The sequence below is a fragment of the Prionailurus viverrinus genome, chromosome C1 (assembly GCF_022837055.1).
Source record: "Prionailurus viverrinus isolate Anna chromosome C1, UM_Priviv_1.0, whole genome shotgun sequence".
Taxonomy (NCBI): domain Eukaryota; kingdom Metazoa; phylum Chordata; class Mammalia; order Carnivora; family Felidae; genus Prionailurus; species Prionailurus viverrinus.
The window spans coordinates 170,577,840-170,603,829 of record NC_062568.1 but is presented as its reverse complement, the minus strand read 5'-3'; the positions used below and the strand labels follow the sequence as shown (position 1 = coordinate 170,603,829).

At 55.6% G+C, this 25,990-nt stretch overlaps 1 protein-coding gene across 4 annotated transcripts in view; it reads right to left on the bottom strand.

The window, feature by feature from the left end:
• The window catches only part of SSBP3 (single stranded DNA binding protein 3), a 164,408-nt gene that overhangs the window by 8,165 nt on the left and 130,253 nt on the right, over positions 1 to 25,990 (bottom strand). For 2 of the 4 annotated variants that reach the window (XM_047871910.1, XM_047871912.1), the window contains 9 exons: positions 18,701 to 18,781; positions 17,729 to 17,788; positions 13,228 to 13,294; positions 13,061 to 13,137; positions 5,494 to 5,558; positions 4,664 to 4,712; positions 3,998 to 4,033; positions 3,427 to 3,481; positions 1,970 to 2,040 (listed from right to left, as the gene is read on the bottom strand). In XM_047871910.1, coding sequence (XP_047727866.1) covers positions 1,970 to 2,040; positions 3,427 to 3,481; positions 3,998 to 4,033; positions 4,664 to 4,712; positions 5,494 to 5,558; positions 13,061 to 13,137; positions 13,228 to 13,294; positions 17,729 to 17,788; positions 18,701 to 18,781 — 561 coding nt within the window. The remainder of the gene's footprint in view (positions 1 to 1,969; positions 2,041 to 3,426; positions 3,482 to 3,997; positions 4,034 to 4,663; positions 4,713 to 5,493; positions 5,559 to 13,060; positions 13,138 to 13,227; positions 13,295 to 17,728; positions 17,789 to 18,700; positions 18,782 to 25,990) is intronic. The other 2 variants (XM_047871911.1, XM_047871913.1) reach the window with 1 other exon arrangement.

The window sequence follows — 25,990 nt, the reverse complement described above, 5'->3', positions numbered from 1 at the left end:
ACATTCAGCAGGTAAGAAGTTCACACCCCAAATGAAATCTGCCAAATCAACTGGGTGCTGACTGCCAAACAGGCAGAGATGAGCAAAGTCTAGCTTGTATTTGGACAAGAGAACAACCATCTTTCATTTGCTTTCTGCAGCTTCAAATCCCCTTGTGTTGCCGCTCAGGACTCGGGTGCAGCCTCAGAAAACGTACTGTCCTCCGTTCACAGAGCCAGACAGGGAATGACGCGGTGGCAGAGGCAGCCGGGGCTGGGTTAGAAGGCCGTGCTGTCTCACCCCAGCCCCGTGCAATGGGGCCCCCTGTGTGCTCTCCCCTTCTCCGCCTCCCCGCCCCTCCCCTTCTCTTCTGTCTGGGCCATGCTCGTGGCAGACCTGTCATCCTCTCAACTCCCAGAACACACGGCCCCCGACTCACAATGTGGAAGAGGAGACCCTCGCAACCTCAACACAGAACACAGCGGTTCATCTGCGGACAGAGCCCAGGCGGACCCATCGGGACCCCTGACCCCAGCGCACTGGAGCCCGGCCCTCGGAGCCATGACGTGGATGGTTCATTGGGAGCCACAGGCCGGGACCACTGGCGTCCACGGTTGGGAGAGGTGGTGGCGGCGGCCGTGGCAGGAAGGTCACCTATGCCCTTTCCAGTGGACACTGAACACAGTGAGCTCAGTCCCTGGCTTTTGGGCTGCTGGAAGAGCCTTACACTTTTCCACCCACCCTTTGGCATCCACTGCCCAAACCAAGGACAGTGTGTCCTGGGAAGTCGTCTCCTGAGACACAGAGCTTTTAATGCTAAAACCTGATGGCCAGTCACCCTAACGGGTAGCAGGGGTGATGGGGCTGGGGTGGGAGGGGTGCTGGCTGCCCAGGAGAGGGACAGGGACGGCGGAGCAATGGTTAAGGAGTGCGGTTCCCACGCTTCTCAGTCACGTGACCCCTCTCTAGGGGACCCCTCTCTAGGTCCCTCTCCCTAACCCAGGAGGATCCAAAGACCCTCCCCCCTTCAGAGGCCGCCAGAGGATTAAATATGTGCAGGGTCCAGCATGGGGCAGCTCCCAATCAGCATTTAGCACAGTGGGTGCTTCAGGGGTCACATCAGGAACCAAACCAACAGAACCAAACGAAGCACCCCAAAAGGCCAGAACACCACTGGGGCCCCAACACCCAGAGCCCCTGGCTCTGCAGTCCAGACTGTTGATTTGGTCACATAGCAGCCTCCCTTCCAGACACTGGGCTCCCCAAGCGCAAGGCCAGTCCGAGTCCCCTCCCCAGCTGGTGCAGAAGGGCTGTCTCCAGAGGTGAGTCTGACCGGCCCTCTCCTCGGGGAGCTCCCAGCTGGGAGAAGGGGACGGGCTATGGCTGCACAGTCAAGTGCCATCCAGCAGGGGACACAGGCCATGGGAGGGAGTGGATGGGCAGGGGTCAGACAAGGTGGAACTGGAGCTCCTACATTACGAGGGGCTGGAACTTGGAGAAGCCAAGAAGGAAGGGGGTGGGAGGCAGGCAATGACCCCAAGAGAGACCAGGAAGCTGCAGTCACAGGGCTCCCAAAGGGGCTGGAGGCACAGGGCAGGCAGGTCCCCAGATGGGCTTCAGGGACCCACAGCTCCAGACCTGAGAGGGTGATTGACTGCCTGGGGGGGGGCACAGCCGGTCGGACTGTGACCCGCGTCCACCCACAGCCTAGTGCTCTCCCTCCCTGACACCCCACTCAGGGTGGCAGGGATCCCCACAGTGAGGCTGGGTGCGCCGCTCTGGCCAGAGGGGAGGGCACCTCTCCACCCCCAGCCAGCTGCGGAACGGGAACCGATTTGCCCAAGAGTTAATCGCTTTTCTGATGGTTTATTTTATTCGTCTTTGGTAACAAATGGCTGAAATCAATTAAACTTGCTTTCCCCTCAGCTGATGAAGTTAATTATGATTTGTTATGGTATCTGATATGTAAATTATTAGAAAGCGGACTTACGTTGGACCGGCTGCCTCCAGGCGGCACCGGATTAATCATTGTGTAGATGTTGTCACTGGAATTTGTTGAATCTGTAGAACAGTGGAAACCCACAAGTCGGGGTGATTAATTCATTTCTTAATTAAAACAAACTCGTGGCACTTGAACTCATTCTTTTGTATTTTATCACCTAAAATCTCCTCTAAGTACCACCATTTTCTGGCTAATTTGTATTTAATGAAGATTCACAAAGTTTTTAATCACAGAAAATTCAACTGTGAAAACTGCTCAACCCTGGAACAAAGAAGTCCAGGGTGTGTGGACAGCAGTGTGGACGTGGCAAAGCGGGGGTGGCAGGTTCAAATTCTCATCTCCCTACCCGAAAACAACCTGGTCCCCAGACCCTGCCAGGGACCACGCAGGGACGGCCAGACCACCAGCTGCGCTCTCCCCCAGTCCCGCCCAGGGGTTTTGATCAAATTGGGGAACGCGAAACGCCACAAATTACCCAGGGCCACCTTGCCAAGCTGATGGGGCAGGAGGGAGAGGAAAGCATGGGGCTGGAGACACATTAACATATGCAGTGGTTTAATGTGACCCAGTCTGAATGTAGGTCATGCGGCTCATAAAAATGCAGCAGCAAAAAGAGGGAGCGGGAGTGGGGGCCGGAACATCACAGCCGCCGCTAGCTCCAGACTATGGATAAGCAGCTTCCCTGCCACTGGGAGCCGAGGAGTCTGGGGAGAGAGGGACCCCTCCGTCTCCCCAATTAGCTAGGAAAGTCTCCTAAGAAAACCAGCTAACATGTTTCTATCAGGAGCAGGCATCTTCTTTCTAGGGCAGAAATCCAACCACGTCTCACTTTTTATTTTCTGGGTGGGTAGATTGTCCGTGGGATTCCTTCTAGATGGTGGTGTGTTATTCTCAGCTGGGAAAGAAACGCAACCGTGAAGCTGTGTGTGTGTGTGTGTGTGTGTGTGTGTGTGTGTGTGTGTGTGCATGTGTGCACATGCCCACATGTGTGCACGCACGCCCTCTTCTGATCAGAGAAAGAGGGAGAAGAGATCTCCCGTATAGAGGACCAGAAGCCAAGAGCTCTGGGAACTCAAGAGACATGGTGTTAAGAGTCCTGGTTCCAGGATGTCAGAAGCCCAAAGCCCCTTTTCAGTCATCGAGAAATCCACAGCTGGGAAAGGGTGCTTGCCAACCAGTGCGAGCTGAGGACAGTGAGACCCCCTCGTTCCTGGAGCTCTCCGCCCTGCCTCTCCCTCTAACCAGAGAGGAGGAGTGACCTTGCGAAGGCCACAGGGAAGGTCAGGGGCACCGAGGACCTCCTTCCTCCTAAACACCTGATGCTGACATGCCTGGTGGGGGACACGCTGCTCAGGAAGGGTGGTTGGTAAGCTTTGGCCCTGAACTGGGACCCCTCCAGGACCCCCTAACTCTCTCGATGGCACCCTCTCCCCAAGGCTTCTTACCTGCAGGACTAGGCATGATGGGTGTTCCTGGGGGGCCACCACCGCCAGGAGGTCCCTGGAGATGAGATAAAAACTGACGTGAGGAACCCATGGCCATGACCCAGGTCGAGAGAAACCCCCGAGCTCCGGCCACACCAAAGTCAAGTGTTCCTCCAGGGCCCAGCCTGGCATCCCGGTCTCGTTAAAGCTCAAGCAGAGCCCAAGTGTTTAAGCCCCAAGGGAGCTGGACTTGGATTCCCCACCCCCCCCGCCGCCTTTCTTCAAACCCAGAGGCAGCTGTGGGTGTGCGTGTATGTGTTCACACGCCGACTGGTGGAACCAGAGGTCTGTGGGGGAAACCAGCTAGGCCACTGGTCAGCCCCCAAGATGGGGACCCAACTCTAGGTCTTGTTTGGGGACTTCCGGGCCCCCAGAAGGTACCTGAACAATGACAGCAGGTTCTAGCAGAGTTTAGAACTTGTGCTCGGAGTGTGTTTTGAAAGGGAAAGAGACAGGGACCCTGGAGAAGTTCTCTTGCACATTCAGTCACATGTGGCTGGACACCCAATGCCCCGAACCCACACACACTTACCACGTAGGTACCAGGTGATGAGGAGGAGTATGGAATCTAAAAACAAGAGGTGGGCAGCCACGTGTCAGAATCCCTTCCTCTGATACTCAGTACCCTTGGGCTTCCAAATCCACTTGGGGACCCACCCCCTCTTGCTAGGAAAGGCTGTGGGACACCCCAGGAGGGGGCCAGGGGTGTGAGCAAAGCCCAGTGCCTACACTGAACTGATCCCGAGAGCCTTGGCAGGGAGCTCTGAGGGGGCATGGGCAGGGGAGACCCTCCAGTGTGAGAGGACAGGAGAGCAATAGCTTCTCCCCACCCCTCTGGCCTTCTTCCCCAGACTGTCTGTGCTGAGCCCCTTTCCAGCTCCTTCCCCTGAGCACTAGAAGCCAGCCCTGCTGGGGGGAGAGGATCACCAGACGCTTCTGTGTGGACAATGCTCTCTGAGCAAGCTCTCAGCTCACACAGGCTTTCTGCCCATCAGCCGGCTGGGCCGGGGCCCAAACCCTGGCCCATTCCTGGAGGCCCCGGGAATGTTACTCCCAAGCCTCCACTTACAGGTGGGGCTCCCACTGGCAAGAGTCAGGTGGACTCTTGCTGCATCCCTGCCCTTTCATGATACCCCCAACCTGGGGACAGGACCACCCCATAGCCTAGAAACCCCTCCCACTCGATGTGGGTACTCACTGAGTTAGCACTGTTAGGATTTGGCCAGGGTCTGCCAGCTCCCGGGCCCCTGGGAGAGGGAGGGAGGGGGAGGGGGAGGGAGAGAGATGGGGAGACGGGGAGAGGGGGAGAGAGAGAGAGAGAGAGAGAGAGAGAGAGAGAGGAGAGAGATGGCAACAATGAAAAAGGTGTTGTTGACCCCAAGGGGGCGGTGCCGGAAGCGCCAGAACGAGAGGGCTGACATCACTAACAGGAAATCCTTCATGTGGCCCTAGGGCCTTACACACTTGGTTCTCGGGCAGTAATGGGCAGCTCCACGGCTAGAAATCTACAGGCGCCTCTAAATTACGTGAAAAACGTGTCAAGTATATAAAACTGCCTCTGCATGTGCATCTTCCCAGGAAGGGAACCCACAGATCCTCTGGGGATCTATCCCCGAAAGGGGGTTAAGAACCACTCAAGCACTACAACAGCAGCCAGTTGTACCGGGGTTCAAATCCTGGCCCCGTCACTTAAGAGCCCTGTGAGCAGGGGCAAGTTACTTCACCTCTCTGTGCCTCAGTTACCTCATCTGTAAATGGGGGCGATAACCACCTCACCAGGCTATGAGGAGCAGGCGGGCTAATCCACACAGCAGGCTCAGAAACACACCCAGGACGGATGAGCCCCATACGGGACCATATGAGCTCTTATCCAAGTATCTATCGCCAGCATCCCCGGCTCCACTGATGAGAGGCCTGAGGTCCAGAGAGGTGCCAAGAATGACTCTGTTCACGAGTCTTTGGGGGGGGCCAGCAGAGGGTCGGGGAGCCATGGGCTCTGAGCTGCCAGCAAGGTCCTTTTTGCCTTACATGTTAATCCCGGGCATGGCGGGGCCGAGGGAGTTGGGTGGTGGTCTCATGCCGCTGCCGTAATTCTGCAACGATAACCAAGGGTCAGTCTATGAGAAGGAGAAGGGGCACCGGAGAGGGAAGGGGGGAAGAAAGACAAACAGAATAGAAGCAAGAGGATTAGTCTGTGGAAAGGATTTGATGAGAAAAAAAACACGTTCGTTAAAAAAGGTGAGGGGGGTGGGAGCCGAGGGATGGGGCCACAATGACAAGCCAGCACAGAGGGACAGTCACAACTTGAAACACATCTTCAGGGGTCTCGGGATGGTTTCTCTCAAAAGCATGTGGAGGTCCAGGAAGCCCTCTCATCTTGGGTTTCAGGTGGGTGGAAAGGAGCGGACTCGTAACAGATCCAACTGGCGAACACCTGCCCACTTTAGGAACTCCGAGGGAGAAGAAACGGCCAGCAGCCTGGGGGCAGGGGCTGGGTCTGAACGTGGAAGGGGAGAGGACCCGCAAAGGCCTGGCTGGTGGCTGTCCCCAAGGCCCAGCATGTACAGATCCCCCACCTTGCCCCACGCCTGGGTTGTCCCCCAACCCAGGTCACCTGACTCAGGTGTCGGCATGTGGGGCCCTCACCAAGCACAGTGCTGGAGAAGCAGGAAGAAAACTCAGGGGGAATCACCAATTCTGAGGGAAGAGTCCCACCTCGGCTCAGTACAACCCCCCAAGGCAGAGTGCGGTGAGTCACAGGAATGCCTGGATCAGGAACCTCCTATCGGGGCTGCGGCTGACCCCTCTTTCCGTGTTATTTTCCTTGCAGAAGAAATAAATACCTTGCCTCCCTTCTCCACTTGGGCGCCTACACATCCTCCAAACCCAGCTCCAAGAGCACCTCCTCTGCGAAGCCTTCCCTGCCCACCTCTTAGGGTTAATTGCTTCACCCTAGTCACTCCCCAAATGCCTTGTAATCCTCCTACCCCTGCCACAGCCCGTACCACACTGGGCTATGATCGTGGCCACGTGGCCATCTCTCCCACTAGGCTCCGAGTACCTTTGGAAGGTGGGGACTATATCTCAATGATTTTCGTGCATGCGTCACTCCACGTACCAGCCGCCACAGACTGGGTGCCGAATCAATGAAGGAGTGAACGAGTAAATGACAGGAAGTAAAACTGGGCTGGTTGGGCTGGTTAAACTCTGCCTTTGTAGAATCTGAAAGAAGTAAGGTCGGTGAAAATCTGATGGCAAAGGGACAGCCAGTGTTACCTGAGCACATAACACATTTTACATACAGTCTCTGGCTTGTCCTTTTAACACTGCCACGAAACTAGTGTTATTCCCACTTTACAGGAGACTGAAGGTCTGAGGGGAGAAAGATCCACCCAAAGTCAGGAAGCCAATGACCCAGCTGGGGTTTAAACCTGGATCTACAAGGGCACCTGGGTGGCTCAGTCGGTTAAGCGTCCGACTTTGGCTCAGGTCATGCTCTCACAGTTTGTGAGTTCGATCCCCGCATTGGGCTCCATGCTGACAACTCGGAGCCTGGAGCCTGCCTCCGATTCTGTGTCTCCCTCTCTCTCTGCCCCTCTCCCACTTGTGCTCTGTCTCTCTCAAAAATAAATAAACATTTAAAAAAAGCCAAAAAAACCCTCTAGGTCCACACTCTCCCCACACGTCTGGTGAAAGGCGGGTGGGGAGAGGAACGGCACAGGAGGCCCAAGAGCCAGAGCTGACAAGCTCAGAGCCAACATCATGCTGGTGGCAGGTCCTCCAGCCAAGGACCGGCTGTGGGGCCATCTCCTCTGCCTGGTCACCCTGACAGGGGATTGGAGTCTAAGAGAATACGCAGATGGGGTGTAGACAGTGACAGGGGCGGCACCAGGCCAAGTGGCAGAGAATCGAGGAGGGAGACGAGGGTGGCCACAGAGGGGTCCTCAGGCAGTCCCGCATCCCCAGAGTCAGCTCCGGAAACGTGCAGGAGCCAGGCTCTCTTTAAAGACAATGGCACACGCTGGCAGGTGGAGCCAGATCTGAGGTCAGAGCACAGGACAGCCAGCCCCAGGCTGGGCACACGTGTGTGACTTTGGGCAAACCGCACAAGTGACCCCAGTGCTCACTCTGGGCCAGGACGCACAGCGGGCTCAGTCATGACAACGGCCCCATCACGAGTCCGCTTTAAAGATTAAAACACTGCGGCGCACAAGCAAAGTGACGGCCCCTCGCGCGGCTACGTGCAAGGCAACCCCGTGGCTGAAGGCCCGTGGCCTGGCCCTGGCTTCACGGCTGCCACCCTCCGCTGTGCTCCCTCGCCTGTACCACGGGGACAGAGGGCTCCCAACCTTACAGGTCTGGGAGGATCAAATGAAATGGCGGCTTTGAAGCGCTCTCTGTCGGCTCTCGGAGGCGTGTGCTGATTTGGGATCTCAGCGGCACAACGAACACCAAAGCCCTTAATGCCGCCTTAAGCATCACAGAACCTCAGGTCTTAAAGGGCCCTTCCTAAGCCCCTACACGAATCTCGGCCTCGCCTTCACCGCTGCAGGACAGGAAGCCTGCCCCCTCCCCAGGCAGCCCACGCTCCCACGGTGTACGGCCTGGCCAACTTCCAGCCAGAGATCCCTTCCAGGGGCTACTGCTGCATCCTGAGGCATCCCGCCCAGGAGAGCGGTTGGTGCTGCAGGGCCAGTAGAGGCTGGCCTGGGTGCTGGAGGAGCCTGGGATGCTGCGGCACAGAGTGGGTGAGGGGACAGGACAAGCCAGGCGCTCACTCCCAAAACACGCCTGCACATGTGGCGTGTGGCCCCTCGGGGGAGGCGCTGGTGTGCCAGCTGCTGTTCCTCCGTCTACCCCACCTTCCAGAGCCTCCCCAATAGCCAGCCCGGCGCTTCCTGAGAAGGGAGGGTTGCCCACCAGATCCTCCCTCCTACAGGTCCAGACCCTGGAAGGCCACTTACACCTTCCCATTTCAAAGATGACAAGCTATAGGCCCAGAGCGGCCAAAGACTTGCTCAAAGGTGCACAGTAACTCAGGGGTGAAAGCATGGCTGACTGTCAACTTTGGGGAAAACACCAGCCTTTTCACAGAGGGCTTGGAAGCATGGTTTCAGACACTCCACAGAAATGGTTCTCTTCCCTCAATGTCCGCCTGCCCACAGCACTGGACTGCAAGGTGTGACCACCAGCCAGATGCTCCCTCCCTCTCTGCCATCCGCATGGCTCTGCAGGGACAGCTGGAGGCCTGGGAGGGATCCTCAGGGCAGCATGGGGCTGGCTACATCCATGGGGGTGGTCCCCTTCCTCCTGTACCCTCACTCTCATCCCCACTCAGGAACCTTGGATGCTGGGCAGAAGGCCCTGCAGGAACAAGGAAGGGCCTCCCTGCTGGGGACCTTGGGTCAGGCATCAAGCTCTGGACACAGGAAAGCACTGGGCAGCTGGCAGAGCTGGGACCTGCTCCTTCTTCCTGCAACTCCCAGAGGGGCTCTTCCTCGGTGCTGCCCGTAGCCCGCCCAGCGCCACCTTCACCTTAAAGTAGGGGAAGAACATTCCACATTCCAGTCTTTTTAAAAAAAAATTTTTTTTTCAACGTTTATTTATTTTGGGACAGAGAGAGACAGAGCATGAACGGGGGAGGGGCAGAGAGAGAGGGAGACACAGAATCGGAAACAGGCTCCAGGCTCTGAGCCATCAGCCCAGAGCCTGACGCGGGGCTCGAACTCACGGACCGCGAGATCGTGACCTGGCTGAAGTCGGACGCTTAACCGACTGCGCCACCCAGGCACCCCAGGGTCCACATTCCAGTCTTTAGGACAGGTTGATGGGGTAGTTTCCTGGGCAGCAGGGGCCTGTACGGGCCCCCCGCTGGGAAGTGTCGAGTGGCCCCACTTTCTCCTCACGCAGTCCCTCACACCTCTAGCCTGGTTTATGATCCTTCCACCCCTTGCCGGGGCCCCAGGCAGTAGCCACAAAGAGCCGGGCTATCCTGGATCGGCAGGGAGATGCGGTTTCTTCTGGGTGGCACAGAACTGTCCCTGAGATCACGGGCTATCCTTCATCTGAACCTTCTCAAATGCAGACAAGCTAGGACGGCAATCTGATGCTAGCCTGTGCTGGCTCCACCCCCCAGCCTGAATACCAGCAACGAAGGTAATTGGTACCCACGGGGTGTATGAGCCACAGCACCTCTGAGGGGGCCTTGCGTTCTGTCCACGGGAGCCCGGCCGGCAGCCCTTGCAGATTTAGCCTCACATCAACAGAAGTCACTCCTGAAGAACTTAGCCAGAACGTTCCCATCTGATACTGACACAGTTCTTTAAAGAAAGACTATAACTAAGTGGATATATTACCTCCTTTTCGGCACTGGCCCTTTCACAAAATCAGAGTAAAATCTGTCTGACACGCTCAGGGAACAGGGCAGGCCGATGCCTGGTGTGCTGGTTCCTTTGTGACGTTCAGGCTAAAATGTAACACAGGCTCAAAAAGAACAAATGTCACTCCGTCCAGCTTTGAAATCTATAAAGTAGCCCCAAGACTACACTGTACCTATTCTTTGTTCAGAAAGTTCTGGAGTGGTCACTGGCTATTAGCACTCTTATTCTCCACTTGGAATAACAGGCTGATGGTTTCCCACCTCTGTGTTTGGTCTCAGTACGGCACTGTGCATGCAGTGGTACTTACTAAAGGCTGCCTGAGGGGCTGGCCTTGTTTTCTAAGATCCCAGGCTGTGGCAGAAGCAGGACCCCCTCCCTGAGCCCCTGTTCTAGGAAGAGACACCCTGCAGGTACCTCATGCTGTTTCTACCAAACCTACAGTGGACCTCACGAGGTGGTCACCAGGCTGTCCATTTTGCAGATGAGGGACTAGAGGCCCAACCAGGCTGAGCTGTGGCTGGAACCGTGTTTTCCAGCACTAGGTTCTGAGTTCATGTCTCTCCTGTCCATTGGGAGTGACCAAGACAGGACCCTCAGGGGACACACAGAAAGGGCCGGGGTCAGGAGGTATAGCGGTCCTGCCCTCAGCCTTGGGGTCCAAAGCTTCTAGGCTCTGCAGTGCCTGCTCCCTGGCTGACCCCACAACCTGTCCCACACCAGGCCAGCCCTTCTACCTCCAGCTGGTGCAGACGTTCTGGGTTGCTCTAAGGGAGCTCTGGCTCTGGAATTTCAGACTGCACTCTACCCAGAGGGGTACAGGAGACTTGGGCAAAGCACTTTGGGGGTCTCTCTATTGATACAATAAAGTCAAATAAAGAACAAGAGAGACATTTCCAGAGCCCCTGTGGTTGGTGGGGAGGGGGGTGGGTCAGCTGCCCTGGGCTAGTACCTCCCTCGGCTGTGGGCGTGCCTGTCAGGGCCTATGGGAGGGCTCTGCCCTTGCACACCCTTTGGTGAAGCCAGGAGAGCCACACTGGACCCGAGAGGCCTTTTCTGGTAAGACCCCAGTCTTTAGCACTCTCACCTCTTTAAAGCATGCCACAACAGTAAGCCAGACTGCTGGTCAGAGACTCCGACATGATGAGACGCCCACTAAGCCAGGAGGAAGTCCTAAACTTACAGAATATTCTGTTCTCAGTCTGCTGACATCCATTCCCAGCTTCCAGAATCTCAATATTACTACAGGCTTAACAAACTGCTAATGGCCTTGGCCAGAAAAAAAAATTAAAAAAAACAAAACACAAACAGCTCAAAGCAGTCATCAAACCCGCACAATTAGAATCCTAAACACTGATTTTAAGCCCCTAAGTTGGAAAACACACACTTCTTATTAAGAGTACCTCATGCCAAGCATCACACTGAGAACCCGAGCCTCCCCATTTGAACAGTTCTGTATGGCAGATACTGGTCTCTTTCCCATTTGATGGACGCAGCGGCTAAGCCTCCAAGGACCCAGAGGGGCGCGTGGGGGCATAGGAATGGAGTTTTCCTGCCTCCCACTCCATCCTCTTGTGTCCCCAGGTCCCCCAGGACGTTCTGGAAGTCCAAGGTCACTGCTTATCTACCCCAAGAGTAACTCTCATGTGCCGCAGAAGAACCCAAAGGTTCCTGACTCCGGGGACGGAACGCTCTGCTTTCAGACCCTGCTGCCCCTCCCACCCGCCCTGCAGAGGTCAGCTGGAGACAGCCACATGGCAGGAAGGGGCCACTCTCTGGGGGCTTAAGAGGAACTGGGGAAAACACAAGCTTTGAAGGATTTGAGGAAAGAAAAAACAAACAAACAAACAAACGAGAAAACCAGAGGCGCAACTGGTGTGAGCTTGTGGGGCCAAGAGAAGCCAAGGACCTCCCTAACATTTTTCAGCACCACAGAGGTTGCAGCCACCCCCGAGAAGAAAGCAGTGGGCTGGGTGTGCTGTAAATACAACTCCAGACGGAGCGGAGGACTGTGGGTGTGGGCAGGCACCTCTCGCTACAAAAGCGGGGCACGTGTCTGTGAGCGGGAGCACTCCTCCTCCTCCTCCTCCTCCTCCAGGGAACCGGAAACCTGGGGAGGGGCCCAGAAAATGCAAACATCTGCAGGCAGGGAGCGGGGAAGAGACAAGCGGGCTTCTAGGCAGGGCAGAAAAGGGAAGCAACGCCCTACGACAAAACCGTCCCCACCTCACTAAATCAAACTCCCTTCTTATTCAGACTCCCAGCTTCTTTGAGACAGATCAGCACACACTCTGCCACAGCTACTACAGGGGACAGAGCCACATTCAAATGGTCAGAAGAATGGGAACCAACTGTGATGAGGTTCTAGACCAGGAATGGCCTGTCAGACCTCTGCCCGATGGTCCTGGGGAACAGGGAACTGGGTCACAAGGAGAGACCACTGGGCTGTAATTGTAAAGAAGTAGACCGGGCACTTGACAGAAGTTCTTCCAGAGGTTTCTGAGGTGTCCTTTATGACAATGGAACCCCTCTGGTCAGAAGAAATCTTACCTATGAGCCTAGTCCATGAAACCAGTAGAAGCTCTGGGTTGAAGTGGGTCTTAGGGGCCCTGGCTGGCCTGGCCTCCTCTCAGCTGGGATAGCATCGCTGAGAGCCATGGGTATAGATACACTCCTCCCCTCGTACCGCACCGGTCAGGAACTGAGGCCTGCCGGGGCCCACTGAGGTCAGATGATTCACCCAAGGACAAATGGTGAGTTGCAGGCAGAGCTAAGACTGCCACTCATTTGTCCCACTTCTGGGTCATAACAAACCATGACCCTGAGCTAGCTCAAGTTCACCTACCCGGGGTAGGAGGCTTTGGGATTCCCGGAGGACCCACACCGCTGCTCGGGGACCAGACCCTCCACCTTCCAAATTCCTCAACTCCCTCCCCCAAGGGAGGATCTGCCAACCAGAAGGCTCCCAGCTGTCCCTCTCCTGCAGCTCCCTGGGGGCCCCTCAACTCGGCCTGCCGCCTGCCAAGGAGGGGCTGCTCCTGTCTGCGTGTGGGGCCAGCCCAGCCATGGACAGAGAGGGCAGCTGGGAACCTGGCCATGTCCTCTCCCCTCACCCCTGTGAGCTGAGGGACGTGGAAGGACTGACAGACTGTGGAAAGAGGAGAGTAGGCGGGTGCACACAGATGGCCAGGGAGATGGACAGACAGACAGGTGGTTACCTGTGGGCCGGGCCCCATGGGTCCCATGCCTCGGGGAGGGTTCATTCTCTGCATTGATCCTCCCATGTTGGGGTGCCCTGCACGAGAGAGGAGATAAACCGTGAGGTGGCAGGGGCAGACAGCACAGATTCCCCAGGCCATGGGCCGCCCCGCCCGGCTCTCTCTACCTTGTTGTCGGGTGGGATCCATGGAATTGGGCAGCAGTGGCTGGGTCCCAGGAACTCCTCCTGGAGGCTGAAAGAGATGTGAGGCCCGTGCTGAGCGGCTGGGGGATGGAGGGAGATGTGCCAGCCTGCCCCAGTTCTCCACTGCCCGTCTGGGGCCACCCACGGCCTCCCTGACCTGCTGGCTGGGGCTGGGGGGGGGGGGGGTGCGGATCTCCAGGAGCAGCAGGTGGCTGGAGCTGGCGTCAGTAGAAGGTGCAGCATGGGTGGGACAGGAACCATCACACCCTGCCATCTCCACGTGTCTGTGTTCCTGCCGGAGCTCAGCCTCACCCTGGCCGCACCGCCTGCCATACACCCCTCCATGGCCACATGCCTCCCGTCCTCACCTCCCGAACCCCAGCCACCATGGTTTAAGCCAAACCCTGTCTTTCTTTCACCCCATGGAGATGTAACTCACCCACCCCCTCCCCCAAAGTGTGGGGACCGAGAGAGCCACCAGCTAAAAATCCTAACACTAAGAAGGGAGCAAAGGCAGAGGCAGCCTTTGAGATTTGGAAGGGGAAACTGAGGTTCACAGGCCCAACTGCCCCCAGTCATCAACTGGCAGAGCCAGCAGGAGCACTCAGGCTCCCAACTCCCTGCCTTTACCCAGCACGTGAAATGTCCCCTTCCGACCCCAGGGGGGCTAGACGAGGCCTCCCAGAGAGGGGCGAGCAGGATGCTGAATGAGAGCCTGCTCCCCAAAGCCTGGTGCAAGTGGCAGGTGCCAGTGTGATTACTGTTAAGAAGGTGAGGACAGGGTGGCACGGGTTTCCCAAGCGAATGCTTGGCATGCTTGCTGTGAAAACCTGTTACAAGTGATTTACTTGGGACCGGAGTTATTTCAGCTGCAATTGGGAAGAAAATAAAAAGGGAAGCAGAGCTGGAAGGAAAAGTCTGCTTCTAGAAGCCTCTGCCTCAGGACTAAACACAGGCCCTTGCCTTTGAGAGGAAAGCCTCTGTGAACGCTGACCACCTTTTCCCATCTGCACGTGCCAATGCTTCTCTGGGTTAGCATCTGGGATAGGGACGCCTGTCCCCTCCAGCCTCAGCCCTCACTACTGACGGGGAATGTCTGAGTGGGGAACTGGGTGCCTTTGGCCCAAGAACAAGCTCTAAACCAGTTGTGGGTGAGGTGGTGGTAAACAAAGGGGCAAGCTCTCGCTGTTTTCCCAAGCTTCAGAAAGGGGTGTGTGTTGGGGCGCCTGGGTGGCGTAGTCGGTTAAGCGTCTGACTTCAGCCAGGTCACGATCTCGCGGTCCGTGAGTTCGAGCCCCGCGTCGGGCTCTGGGCTGATGGCTCGGAGCCTGGAGCCTGTTTCCCATTCTGTGTCTCCCTCTCTCTCTGACCCTCCCCCATTCATGCTCTGTCTCTCTCTGTCCCCAAAATTAAAAAAAAAAAAAAAAAAAAAAAACGTGGAAAAAAAGAAAGGGGTGTGTGTGTGTGTCTGTCTAGTGGGTGGGGGTGCTTGCGGGAGGCCATACAAACCTGGGATTGCCTGCTGTCTCCACTGCCTGTCTCTCTACCCCTGGGATTTCAGCTCTTCCGACCTCTCATTCTCTCCCAGCCCTGCTTCCTTTCCCCCGGTTCCCAAGCTCTCAATCATTTGACTGGTTTTGTGTCTGCCCCACTTTGGGGTTTGGGCTATTTCTAGACCCCAGTTACAGGACTCTGAGAGGACAGAGACCTGCTTGCCTCTGAGGCTGTCTGGTTTGGGGGACCCCAGGATGCTGAGGTAGACGGGGCACCCTCCAGGTCACAGAATGCCCCCACCTAACCTTGATGGAGCAGCCATGGGGGCCGGCAATCGCTCCCTCACCAGGCAGCCCAGTGTCAACACCAGCAATTCTCAAAGGAAGTTCCTCCTTGGGCTCCCCTGATCCTGCCGTGTCAGGACTCAGGAGCAGAGCAGGGCTGCCCAGAGGCTCGGCGGGAGCCTGGGCGTCATTTCCCTCCTCCTCCTCTCACTGGGGTGGACCCTGAACTGAGGACAGGGCAAGTCTAGCCTCCTCTCCAAGAGAAGGGTGAGGTGCGATGACTGAAACAAAAGGGTCTCACACAAGAAGGCCGAAGCCTTCAAATGTAAGAAGGAAGAAAAGTAACAGCTCATATATGGGACTGTAAGCACATGCTGAGCACACACTCTCGGAGCCTGCTAGGGAAAGTGCCGCTCCGGGGCTGTCATCCGGGCTCCTAGAAGTAGGCCAGTGCCTCTCGTACAGCACCGCGGGGCAGGGACAGGAAGCAAGTGTCTGCCCGGGGAATACACAAATCCCAGCAGCGTGTGCACGGTCACTCAGCTGGCCTGCCCCAGTCGGCCACCGGGCCAGCGGGGACTCCTCTGGGACACGTACGGGAGGGCTGCCTGACACATCCGATCTCAGTCTTCCTAAGCCCAGCTGAACCCCAATGACCACCACCCACCCACCCGCCCTCGCTTGAAAAACACCAGTGCTCTCTCTATACACAACCCCGAACCTGTAGCCAGGAAGGCAGCTAGGAGAGTGGGTTTGTAAGGACAGGTCATCAATCCTTGGCTTCTTGTCCCCTTGCGTGCCCTTCTCATTGCCCTAACATAGGAGGTCACATGTACCTGACCAAGTCCCGCTGCCTCTGCTTCCTCCACCTGCCACAGGGGAGGGCTCACTGGGGTGGCACAGAGGCTCCTGTTCAACCTGCAGCCCCAAGCGAGGCACTCTCCACGAAACCCAGGTGCAACACCTGTGACAGGGGCACGTCCCTCCTTGGAGGGCAAACCCTTCTTGAGCCCACAGGAAACCGGAAAATCAGCGTAGATTTCCGATGGGGGGTGGCGGGAAGGTTGGGACAATTGGTTTGTAATGCAAGGTGCAGATGACGGATTTATCCTCCATTTGCTCTCTTGGGTACTTGCTCATGCTTAATTGATAAATAGAAACATACATGTTTCCTCTCGTGTCCCTTAATTGCTGGAGGAAAGGCCACAATTATGATAAGGAAGCATCTGTTCTCTCCATGGGGCGGAGGCCAGTTCTGGCCAAGGAGAGCCTCCTCTGGATGTGCTGGGGTGGGGGTGGGGGTGGGGCGGTACGGCGCTGCTCGGGCCCATGCACATGATGGCAGAGGAGGCCCACTTGGTGACCGGGGCAGCACTTTTACACCCCTGAAAGCTAAATGAATTGGGCGAGGTGCAGAGGAAACAGCACTGGGCTAGGAGCTGCAGACCAACTTAATCCCAGCTTACTGGAAGACTCTGGGAAGTCACTTCTTCACTCTGACCTGTTTCCTCATCTGAGGTACACCCAAGTGTCCCACCTTGCTCAAAAAGTTGGGTCTCTAATTCCTGTCTACATCTCCCCTTCATGTCAGAGAAAGAGGAAACAAAAGATGTTTGGAGGGGAAAAAAATAATTGGAAACCTGATAAGCAATTCAGCCCTAAAACTGGAGGCCCCTGATTACAAGCATCTCTCCTCAGCCTCCACCACCACACTCAGGGGCTTTCTTGCAGAGCCTTGAGTAACAGTAAAAATAGGGCCCCTCCAGTGGGTAACTGAACTCCCAAGTTCCAAAGGCTGTAGGGGCTGGATGTGCTGGTGATGTGGTCAAATCTTTTGAAGGGCATTTGTAAGGTCACTCTAAGAGTCACACGTAAAAAATATTTCGGCATGAAAAGAAATCCCACTGATGTTTCTTTTAAGTTTCTTTTAAATCTGTCAATCCTCAAAAGGTATTTTATCTTTACCTCTCCAGCTCCCCTCCCGCCCCTGGATGAGCTGAACTAGGGAGGGTGGCACGGGGGCCGATTTCTCCAGACCACCTAGAACTGCCAACCCTAATGGCCCAGCATAAGGCACACAACCCCAGGCTGAGAAGCCCTCCCATAAGCAGACCACTTTTCTAATTACACGAACAAATCCTTTCTTGTTTTGAGTTGGGTCTGGGAAACAGGCAGACATTGCTTAAAACCTCACAAATGTCCTGCTCCGCTGCATCCAGGCTCCTGATCTAAGCATTCCTACGGGCCATTTCTCCCCTTAATAGCAGGATTATATTTACCAGCCTTGGCAATTCTCAAAAGCTTCCAGGAAAAAATGCACGTTGTCAATTAACTTCATTAAGGAGGAAGACCCTTTTCCAAGAAGGGGCTGGAAGGGAGGGGCAGGGGCATTACCACCTTCTCTAGAATAGCTGAAACCCTGCATTCCCAAACATGGCTGCTTCTGGGGCTGCCCCCTGAGCTCCAGAACCGGCTGCCCAAAGCCCACCAGGAGAGGCAAATGAAATGCTGCGAGTGGGGAGCTGTACCAGGGACACAAAGTGGACACAGGGCCCTCTCTGGGGACCTGCTTGGAAGCTACCTCCTGCATTGAAACTTGTCGCTCCATCTCCCGACCCTTCCCTCAAATTCTGATTTGGGTCAAAGTCCAACTGAGGTCAAGGGTGGCTGAGTGAGGGGAGAGAGAACATGAAAAGATACAGTACCTGGTTTCCCATTCTGATCGGGGGCCTGGGGCCGCCTGCGTATCGCGGTGACATAAAAGGCTGCAATTACAGGGAATTAGTTCAATGACAGCCTGCACTACCGCACAGGGCCAAACACAAATGCGCTCCACTCCACAAAGTCCAGTTTTGTTACAACTAGTGATCTTTTAAACTCTCTTTCTCCCCAGTGGCCTCTTCCCTCTGGGCAAAACTTCCTTTGGGCAGAGGGAACAAACGACGTGCATGGCATAGGGGCCTCCTGACTCCGCATCCGCTCACGGAGATCTACTCTGGGTGGCAGGATAGTGTGGCTGGGGCTTTGCACAGGACGCGGAAGAGCAGGTACATCAGTGCGGGGCAAAGGAGGAAACCGCCGCTCTCGGTAAGGGCAAATGAAATCAGAAAGGGACTTATACGTAAAATTCCCAGGGTGTGCAGACAAAGCTGGACACACACACGCGCGCACACACACACAGAAACCACTGACAAAGGGGGTGGGGAAGGGGAGCGAGGATTTAAGGCGGGGGAACACAATGAGAACGGTCAGGGGACAGCGGGCTCCCTAACTTGTGCAGGGCAATGGGCAGGAAAGCTTTCTCAGCAGCGAGAGTGCACACAGAAAAGGCTAGGGATGCAGCTTCGGTTACAAACAAATGGTTAACCAAACTCAAAAACCAAATCAAAAGTGAGAGAGGAAAAAACAAAAACGCAAAGGCCGCTGACAAGGTCACAGAAATAGATTTTCTTTTGGTTTCATATCCAAGCTGGGTGTGATGTCCAAGGAACGAAGACTATCTTTTAGGGGGGGGAGATTTTTATTTTTTTATTATTATTGTTTTTAAAATTTCGTTCATCAGTCAAGACTCGAAAGCAATGGCTAGAGCACATTTTGATTTTTGTTTTTCCTCTGCTGGCTCTGTCCTCCTTGTGCCCCGCGCCCCCCGGCGGGCGGGCGAGCCACAGCGCTTTTACCTGACTGTGGGGTCCCATCATGCTGCTGGGATTGTGAGGTGGAGGCTGTGCGTGCGGCGAGGGCTGTGACCCCGGAGGACCCTGTGAGGCCAGACAGCAGAGGCAGGTTATAGATCACAGCACATGGAGAAGCGCAGAAGCTTAAAAGAACAAAAATTAAACCAAAACGAAGGGCAGGCGGCGGGCGTGCGGGCGGCGGGCTCTGGTTGGCGGGGAGGTGCGAGCGGCTGCTTAGGTCGCAGGCCCCACGGTGTACGCGGCGAGCGGGAGGGAGAGAAGCCGATGAACACACTCATGGTGGGGGGGGGGGGGTGTTCCAGGGGTGGAAGATAAAACCCAGCTCCTTTGTCAAAGCACGCAGGAGCAGGGGCCCGGACGCAGGCTACGGATGGAGCGGAGTTTGCCATGTTAAATACGCTGGTTGTGACGGGCTCAGAGAGCGCAGTAATGCGCAGCGAGCAGACCCCTCTGCAAAGCGTGCAAGGGAGTGGGGACGAACCGGTGAGGCCCTGCCCTGGGGGAGCTCCCGGTCTGGGGGGAAGGGGGGCACAGAGACAGAGTGTAGGTTCCTAGGCCAGTCTACAGAGGGAAGGGGGCCTGATGGATGCACGAGAATAGATAGAGAAGTCAGAGCCTGAACAGACGAGGGAACGACAGGACGGACCAGGGCACTGTTAATTCACCTTCACTTGGAAATGGCCCCATGAGGTCGGGGCTTTCATTCTTCTTTTTACCAACGAGAAAACTGGGTCTCAAGGGACGAAGGGATTTGGCCACAGCCACACAACTGGTAGGTAGCAGAGCCAGGATGTGAAGCCTGATGGGCCCAAGGCTCACCCTGACCACTGCAGCCCTGAGCTGAAGCAGACATGGGCAGAGGAGCAGCGGGATGTGGCTGGAGGTCCCTGATGGGTGGAGGGGCTGGGCTTTCCGGCCTAGAGGGCAGTGAGCCACCTATGGTTCCGAGCTGACCCCGGAAGCCTTGGGCTATGCTGACCTCGACTCCCCCCAGAAGAGATGAGGAGATGAGTTCACTTAAACCACGGGGTTGGTCAAACTGTGGGCTGCAACCCATTAGTGAGTGGTGAAATCAATTTAGTGGGTTACAACCATTGTTTCCTAAATATCTGGAACAGAATAAAATAATAGAAAATATCGAACAACTCTGTGTATACAAAGTCAAGTATTTTTCACGAACTGCTTTTTACATTTATACACACGTGTGTGTATAAATGTCCAATGTATCTCCTCCTGCGGGTCCGTCACAAAGCACAAAAAACTCATCTTGGAGGCTCCTTCCTGCCTGCTCAGAACATTCAGAGCTGGACTCTGGTGCTGGTGATGAGAAGCATACCCTACTTGTCTCTTCTCCACCCAATACTCTCGGAATATTTTGAGAAAAATTCAACACCGGCAGGGGGAATGGGGGGGGGGGGTTTACATTAAAGAAGAGAGGGAGAGAGAATCTCTGAGATGCAGGTAGGATTTTCTTCAACAGTCTCTTCCCTGAAAGCCAGGCTGCCCAGCCTCCCACCCGCTCAGGAAACCAGGCTGGGGCTGGGGAGGGGCGGAGGGGCTGGTACCAGCCAGCAGGGCCAGGGGACGCAGAGAAGAGGTGTGCAGAAAAAGACTGCAGGAGGCACACAGGAACCCGGGGGCGCCACCGAGGACAGGCCTGGAGTTTCCTGGCCAAGCGAGGGGCTGCTCACTTCCGGAGAGCTCCGCGGAGCAGATGTTCCCCTACCTGCCACGCTACTAATTTCAACAAGTGTGTGTCTTTCTAGCGGCTGCCAGCAACGGCATGGTTTGTTACCATGAGCAATTTTCTTAATTAACAGACATTAATTAGCCATTTAGCAATTTTGCAAGCATTTGTTTAGCGGCTTTCCTAAACATGAATACCACTGTGATAATGGCACTGATTAGAGGGTCCCCTAATTAACAGTACAGGGAAGGAAAATTGAAATCACATAAATTAAAAAGGGAGGGGAAGTTAATGAAGGCGGGACATATTTGCACCTGCAAGTCTTTTGTACCATGAAACTTGGGTGCAATGTAAACAAAATAAGATAATTCAAAGCCAACCCCCCAAAAAAAGAAAAATAAAAAGAACGGAAGAGAAGGGTTCAAGGGTGAGGTCCAGTTGCCAAGAGGGGGCAAAAGGCCTTCTGTCAGTTCCCAGCTCTTGGCAGGAAGGGAGCGCCTCCTCCCTCCAACCCTCATGGCCCTCACGGGTAACATACAGTCCTTCAGAGAGAGCAGTGTGTCTCTGGGCAGGTCCCCCACACCTGTGCCCCAGTTAGCCAGGGGAGGCAAGCAGGGTGACTCGATGACAGGTTGCCGAAAATGTATGCAAAGCACCAAAGAGTGTGTGACACCCACAGGGGGCCTCAATCGATGGCAGTCCTTGCTGAGGGCCAATTCTTGAAACTGGCTCTTGGAGGGCCATTCTAAGCCATCTCTTGGCCATGGATTATGGCTGCTCGGGCCCCCAGAGGTTCACAGGGCAGGCTGGTATGTGTGTTTCACCTCCCTACCTCCCTCAGAAGCTTCTGGATGGACTCTGGTGACTGGTCCCCGAATGAGCGGATGTGGCATAGGTTTGCCTCAAAGCAGGTGCCTCAAGACAAACGGCCAGTGAGTATTAAGAGCCGGGAATGTGGCTGGTTTACTGAGGCCCCAGCAACTTCTCTGGCCAGCGGGGAGAGGCGGGGAGTAGTAGGCTGTTAAGCTAGGGAGGGAGCAGCATCTCAGAAGTCTCCCCTGTGACCTGGACCCAGGCTCTGGAATACTGAGGACAAAAGAACCCTCACCCAGGCCAGCCAGTTACCCAAACAGAAAACCCCACCATGATCTCAAGACGGACACAGATGCTCAGCGTTCACGTCCCCAGGGCACGGAGCTCCTCTCCCACCCCAGGGGGGGTGGGGTGTTGACCAGGCTCTGCTTGTGTATTTCCCCGCACTGCATGGCCCCCAGCACTACTGGGAGCTCTACGAGACAGAAAGCTTTTCTTCCATGGAGCCAGAAGTCTACCAATTCCCAGTGGTCCGCTATGTCTACCCAAAGCTCCATCCTCCGTGTCTCTGCTACCTCCACTCGGCGTGCTACATCTGCGTCTGGACTCTGTCCTCAAGATGGCATGTAACGGCACAGGGAGGGACCCCGCACACTTGGCACGTTCTTAGGAGCAGAGAACAGGTCCTGCGTTTGAAATGTTTGCTTCTGTTAAGAGGACGACAGACGTGTTCCCATCTCCACAAAGAGGTACGGAATTTGCTGCCTTTTGGTTTAGTGGGCCAATAAAAGGTGTTTCTCTCGCATCCTGCATGCTCAAAAAGAGACTAACAGATAGGTATAGAGAAAATGGACTTTATGGTCTTTTCAACTCATTACTCACTTGGTCAAAAGGCTACAGAGAAGGCAGACCAAAAAAAGGATCTTGATCTTTGTTGACATGTTGGCTTTTCTCTTCCCCAAATTCTGAACAGATTTGGCAGGCAGGTGGAAAGGATCAAGGTGGGAGGGAGTCCTAACGCTGATAATACTGATGAGTTTTCCCACATAGGACGGCTCCAGGGGCCTTCCTGGAGCTGGTGGGTAGGAGCAGACATCTGAGGTGCACAAAGTACTAGGCTAAACTGGAGTTGGGAGGGGGGGGGGTCCCACTGGAAACTTGGCGAGAACCGCACCTGCTGGCAGTCACTTGTTTGTTGGGTGGCCCTGACAGATCAACACTTCTTCCAACGTCCTACATTTACAGGGGAGAAAAGAGAGGTCCAGCACAGACGCAGGACCTGCCCAAGACCATGCTGGTGGCTAAACCACATCTCCTAACCCCAGCCCAGGGCTCTCTTCACAGTGATCATGTTGCTGTCCACTGGAGGTAAACAAACAGGGTTTGAAAGAACCCGGTTCAAATCATGACTCTGCCACTGACTGCACTTCTCTCATCGGTGAAATGGGAATAATCGAAGCCACACAAGGCCGCGTGGGGGAGCTGGCCTTCACCTGTATTAGCTCAGGTAACCCTGGACCCCTCACAGGAAAGGCCATCAGTGGCTCCACTTACACCTCAAAAGGGTGAAGCCACTTGCAAAGCTGTTCGGCGGTGGAACCAGCAGCAGAGGCTGATTCCAGAGCTCCAGGGGGTCTGAGCTTGCCCACCATCCTAAGGAGCTCGGAAGTGGTGCCTCCGTGTCACACGTGGAGCACAAAGACCAGGGAAGAACAAATCCTCGAGGCTGAAGGATGTGTCGGCGCATGCAGTCACGTTCACCCACACACACGTATTCTGGATGCTGACCTCAGGCGTCCGGCCAGCCCCATTTCCTGGGGGTGGGTCACGGAGATGCATCAGACTCATCTGGCCCTAGAAGCTCCCACGCTAGCTGGCAAGAAGTTATGAAGACATAGTGACAAATGGGCTCGAGTGTCAGTTAAAATGCCTTGGGCTCCAAGAGAAGGGGGCAAGTAAACTGAGGCCCAGAGTGGCCGTAGAACGTGGGCCAACAGGCAGCTGGTATGAGAACTGGGGCCCCCTGACCGGTCAGCGCTCTTTCCACTGCAGTGCTCTGCCCCTACCATGGGGGTACAGCAAGGAGGCCTGCACCTGGGAGAGACCCCCAACTCGGGAAACCCTGCAACTGAATCTGGGAAAAGGAAGCGGCAAACGTACCCACTTCCCGCCTGGGCCTTCATCCTGCCCCAGACCCTATTAATGGACTCGCCACTGTGTCTCAGACGTTCCCGGGATCTCTGACCGGAGATACAGAACTCTTGCACTTCCTTTTCATTCTTCCTGCAATGCCAGCGTTGGGTGGTGGTACGCACAGCAGCCTCTAAGAGCCACTGCGGGGAGGGCGTGGGGAGGCTCTGCCGCAGGTGTGATCGAAGCAAACGCTGGGCCATTTCACTTAAACTCTGGATGCCGCCAGTTCCGTGGAAGAGCCTTTGCCATCACGGACGTCGTGGGGAGCAGAACATTCCCACAGCACAGCCGACCCAAGGTCTCTGCAGAAAGGCATTTCAGAAGCATCAACAGGAGCCACCTATGCCTCCCGGTCACTTCCAGGTGGAGTCCCTGGACTTCACCTGAAGTCATCCACGAGAGATCGAAGGGCTTGTTGCACGATGGAGGAAAGCTTCAGGTTGCATGGACCTGGCATCTGATCCCAGCCCCCGCAGGGCACGCTGTGAGTCCAGTTTCCTCACGAGGACGACAAGGGGAATTGCAGTGGGGTGGTGCAGCGGACAGCGCCAGGCACGCACAAGGTCCTCAGTCTTCCGTGGTCCCGCACCACATGCTCCGGTGGCCACTCGCTGCCCGCGTCCGGGGAAAGTGCGAGCTAGACCCTCTCTGCCGGGAGCACCCTCCTCAGCCCTGTCAAGGTGCACCCCCGAAACACGGCTCCATCCTCTTCAGACCCTGTTTTTTCTGCAGACGCTGCACAGGCTGCTCAATCCACCCCACGTGGACATCCTGGGCAAGGCCCAAATGGGGCAGCGAGGCTGGGCCAGCAGGCGGACCCCACAGCCACAGTCAGCCACCCCCCCGGGGGGGGGGGCGGGGGGTATAACTAACACCTTTGAGTTCAAGGAACCAGGAGGAAAAGTTAGTACCAAGAGGGTGACCAAGTTGGCCCTCTGAGCTAAAGACTCTTGCAGGTAAGAGAAGATAGCTCTTTAAAATTAAAAGGCAAATAAGCAAACAAACACTGCACTGATGTCTTTAAAGGAAAAAAGTAATAAAAACCATGTGCTAACTTTAATGTTTCCAAAACTCACCGCTTCTTCACCCAGTGCCACCTCACACTCTGCAAAGCTGCCTTTCCCTGTCTAGAAATCATGGACCTGCTGAGAAACAGAGCTGAGACTTAGCCCCAGGCTTTCTGGGTGCAGAGGGGAGCCTGGGAGAGAGCGCGAATGAAGCCGGGCTGTGGCCAGTGGCCAGAGTGTCGGCCCCCAGAGCCCAGGGCACTCGGGCTGGAGCCGTGCCTCATATCCCCGAGCCGTGGGCTGCTCATCTGTAAGGGGGAGGGTTTCAGGTGACACGTTCCTCATACCGAAGCCATACAAGTACCCTGCAAGCTGCAGAATGCTACGTGGTTACCGCTGGCTAAATTTGCTTTCTGTCTCAACAGAAGGCCTTTGGGGAAGGGGACTTGACGTTTTAGGTGGCTCAGAGACAAAACACTGCACACCTTCCCTGACTCATGGGGCCACTGGCCCCTGGGTTGGCAAGGCTGAGGGGATGGGTTTCATCTACTGGCAGCAGAGACAGACGACCGGCATTACTAGGGGCCTGTGTAATCTGCCTGTTGGGTGTGTCACTTTAATTGAGTGAATATAAAATTACATTAATTATACACATGGTAAAAGGCATGCGGCAGACAATCCAATTTGCTCCTTGGACACAAATGCTGACGGAAAACACTGTTAGCCCATTCTGGGGAGAGGGCCAAGGTGTGCCCGAGTGCCACTGACACCCGACATCCGTCAACGTGGTCTGCCTGGTCCCTGGAGCGCGAAGTTGACCACCTGGCTAGGTGAAGGAGGGAGAGTTTTAACCACCCCTCCCTTTTAACATGCGCCTCATTGGAGGAAAAGTTGTTTCTTTACCTTGACCCATGGGAACAAAGTTGGCAATGGCTCACACAGTGGCTTTCCTATCCTTGCTTCTATCTGTCCTCTCCAGGGCTTCTCTATGTGTGTGTATGTGGGAGGTATAGGCCAGAGTTGGAGCTGAAATTACCAACTCTCCGAGGGCGGAGGAAGCCTGGGCCATCCGTACGCCCACCCAACATGAGCCTGGGACGCAAGCCTGGGACACACACAGCAGGTCCTCCGGGGGCTGAGCTGGGCCATACCCAATGGCATGACCCCAGGAGAGCTCCAAGTCAGGGGCTGCTGGCCACGGCCACCTAGGAGATCAGCCTGTAACAGTCGTGACTCTCCATGGGCACCTGACAAGGAGAATGGGTTTTGCCAGAGAGGTCGAGTGACAACAGCCCATCTTCCCAGGATGGTGGGGAAGTTACCAGTCAGAAGGTGCAAGACGGTACACAGCGTTTCCCCCTTGGGGTCACCTCTGCATACCATCAGCAATCTACACGGCCACCGAGGTCCATTCTGTGCAGAGATCAGCGGAAGACTCATTGATTTCTGTCTGAGCAAAGGCCCCAGCTGACCTCCCCTTCTCCCCCCCCTTTCCGAGGAACCGAGACAGTGCCGGGCAGACAGCAAGGGCGAGAGGTCCGCACACTTGTGAATCTGGTGCCAAGACGCTCA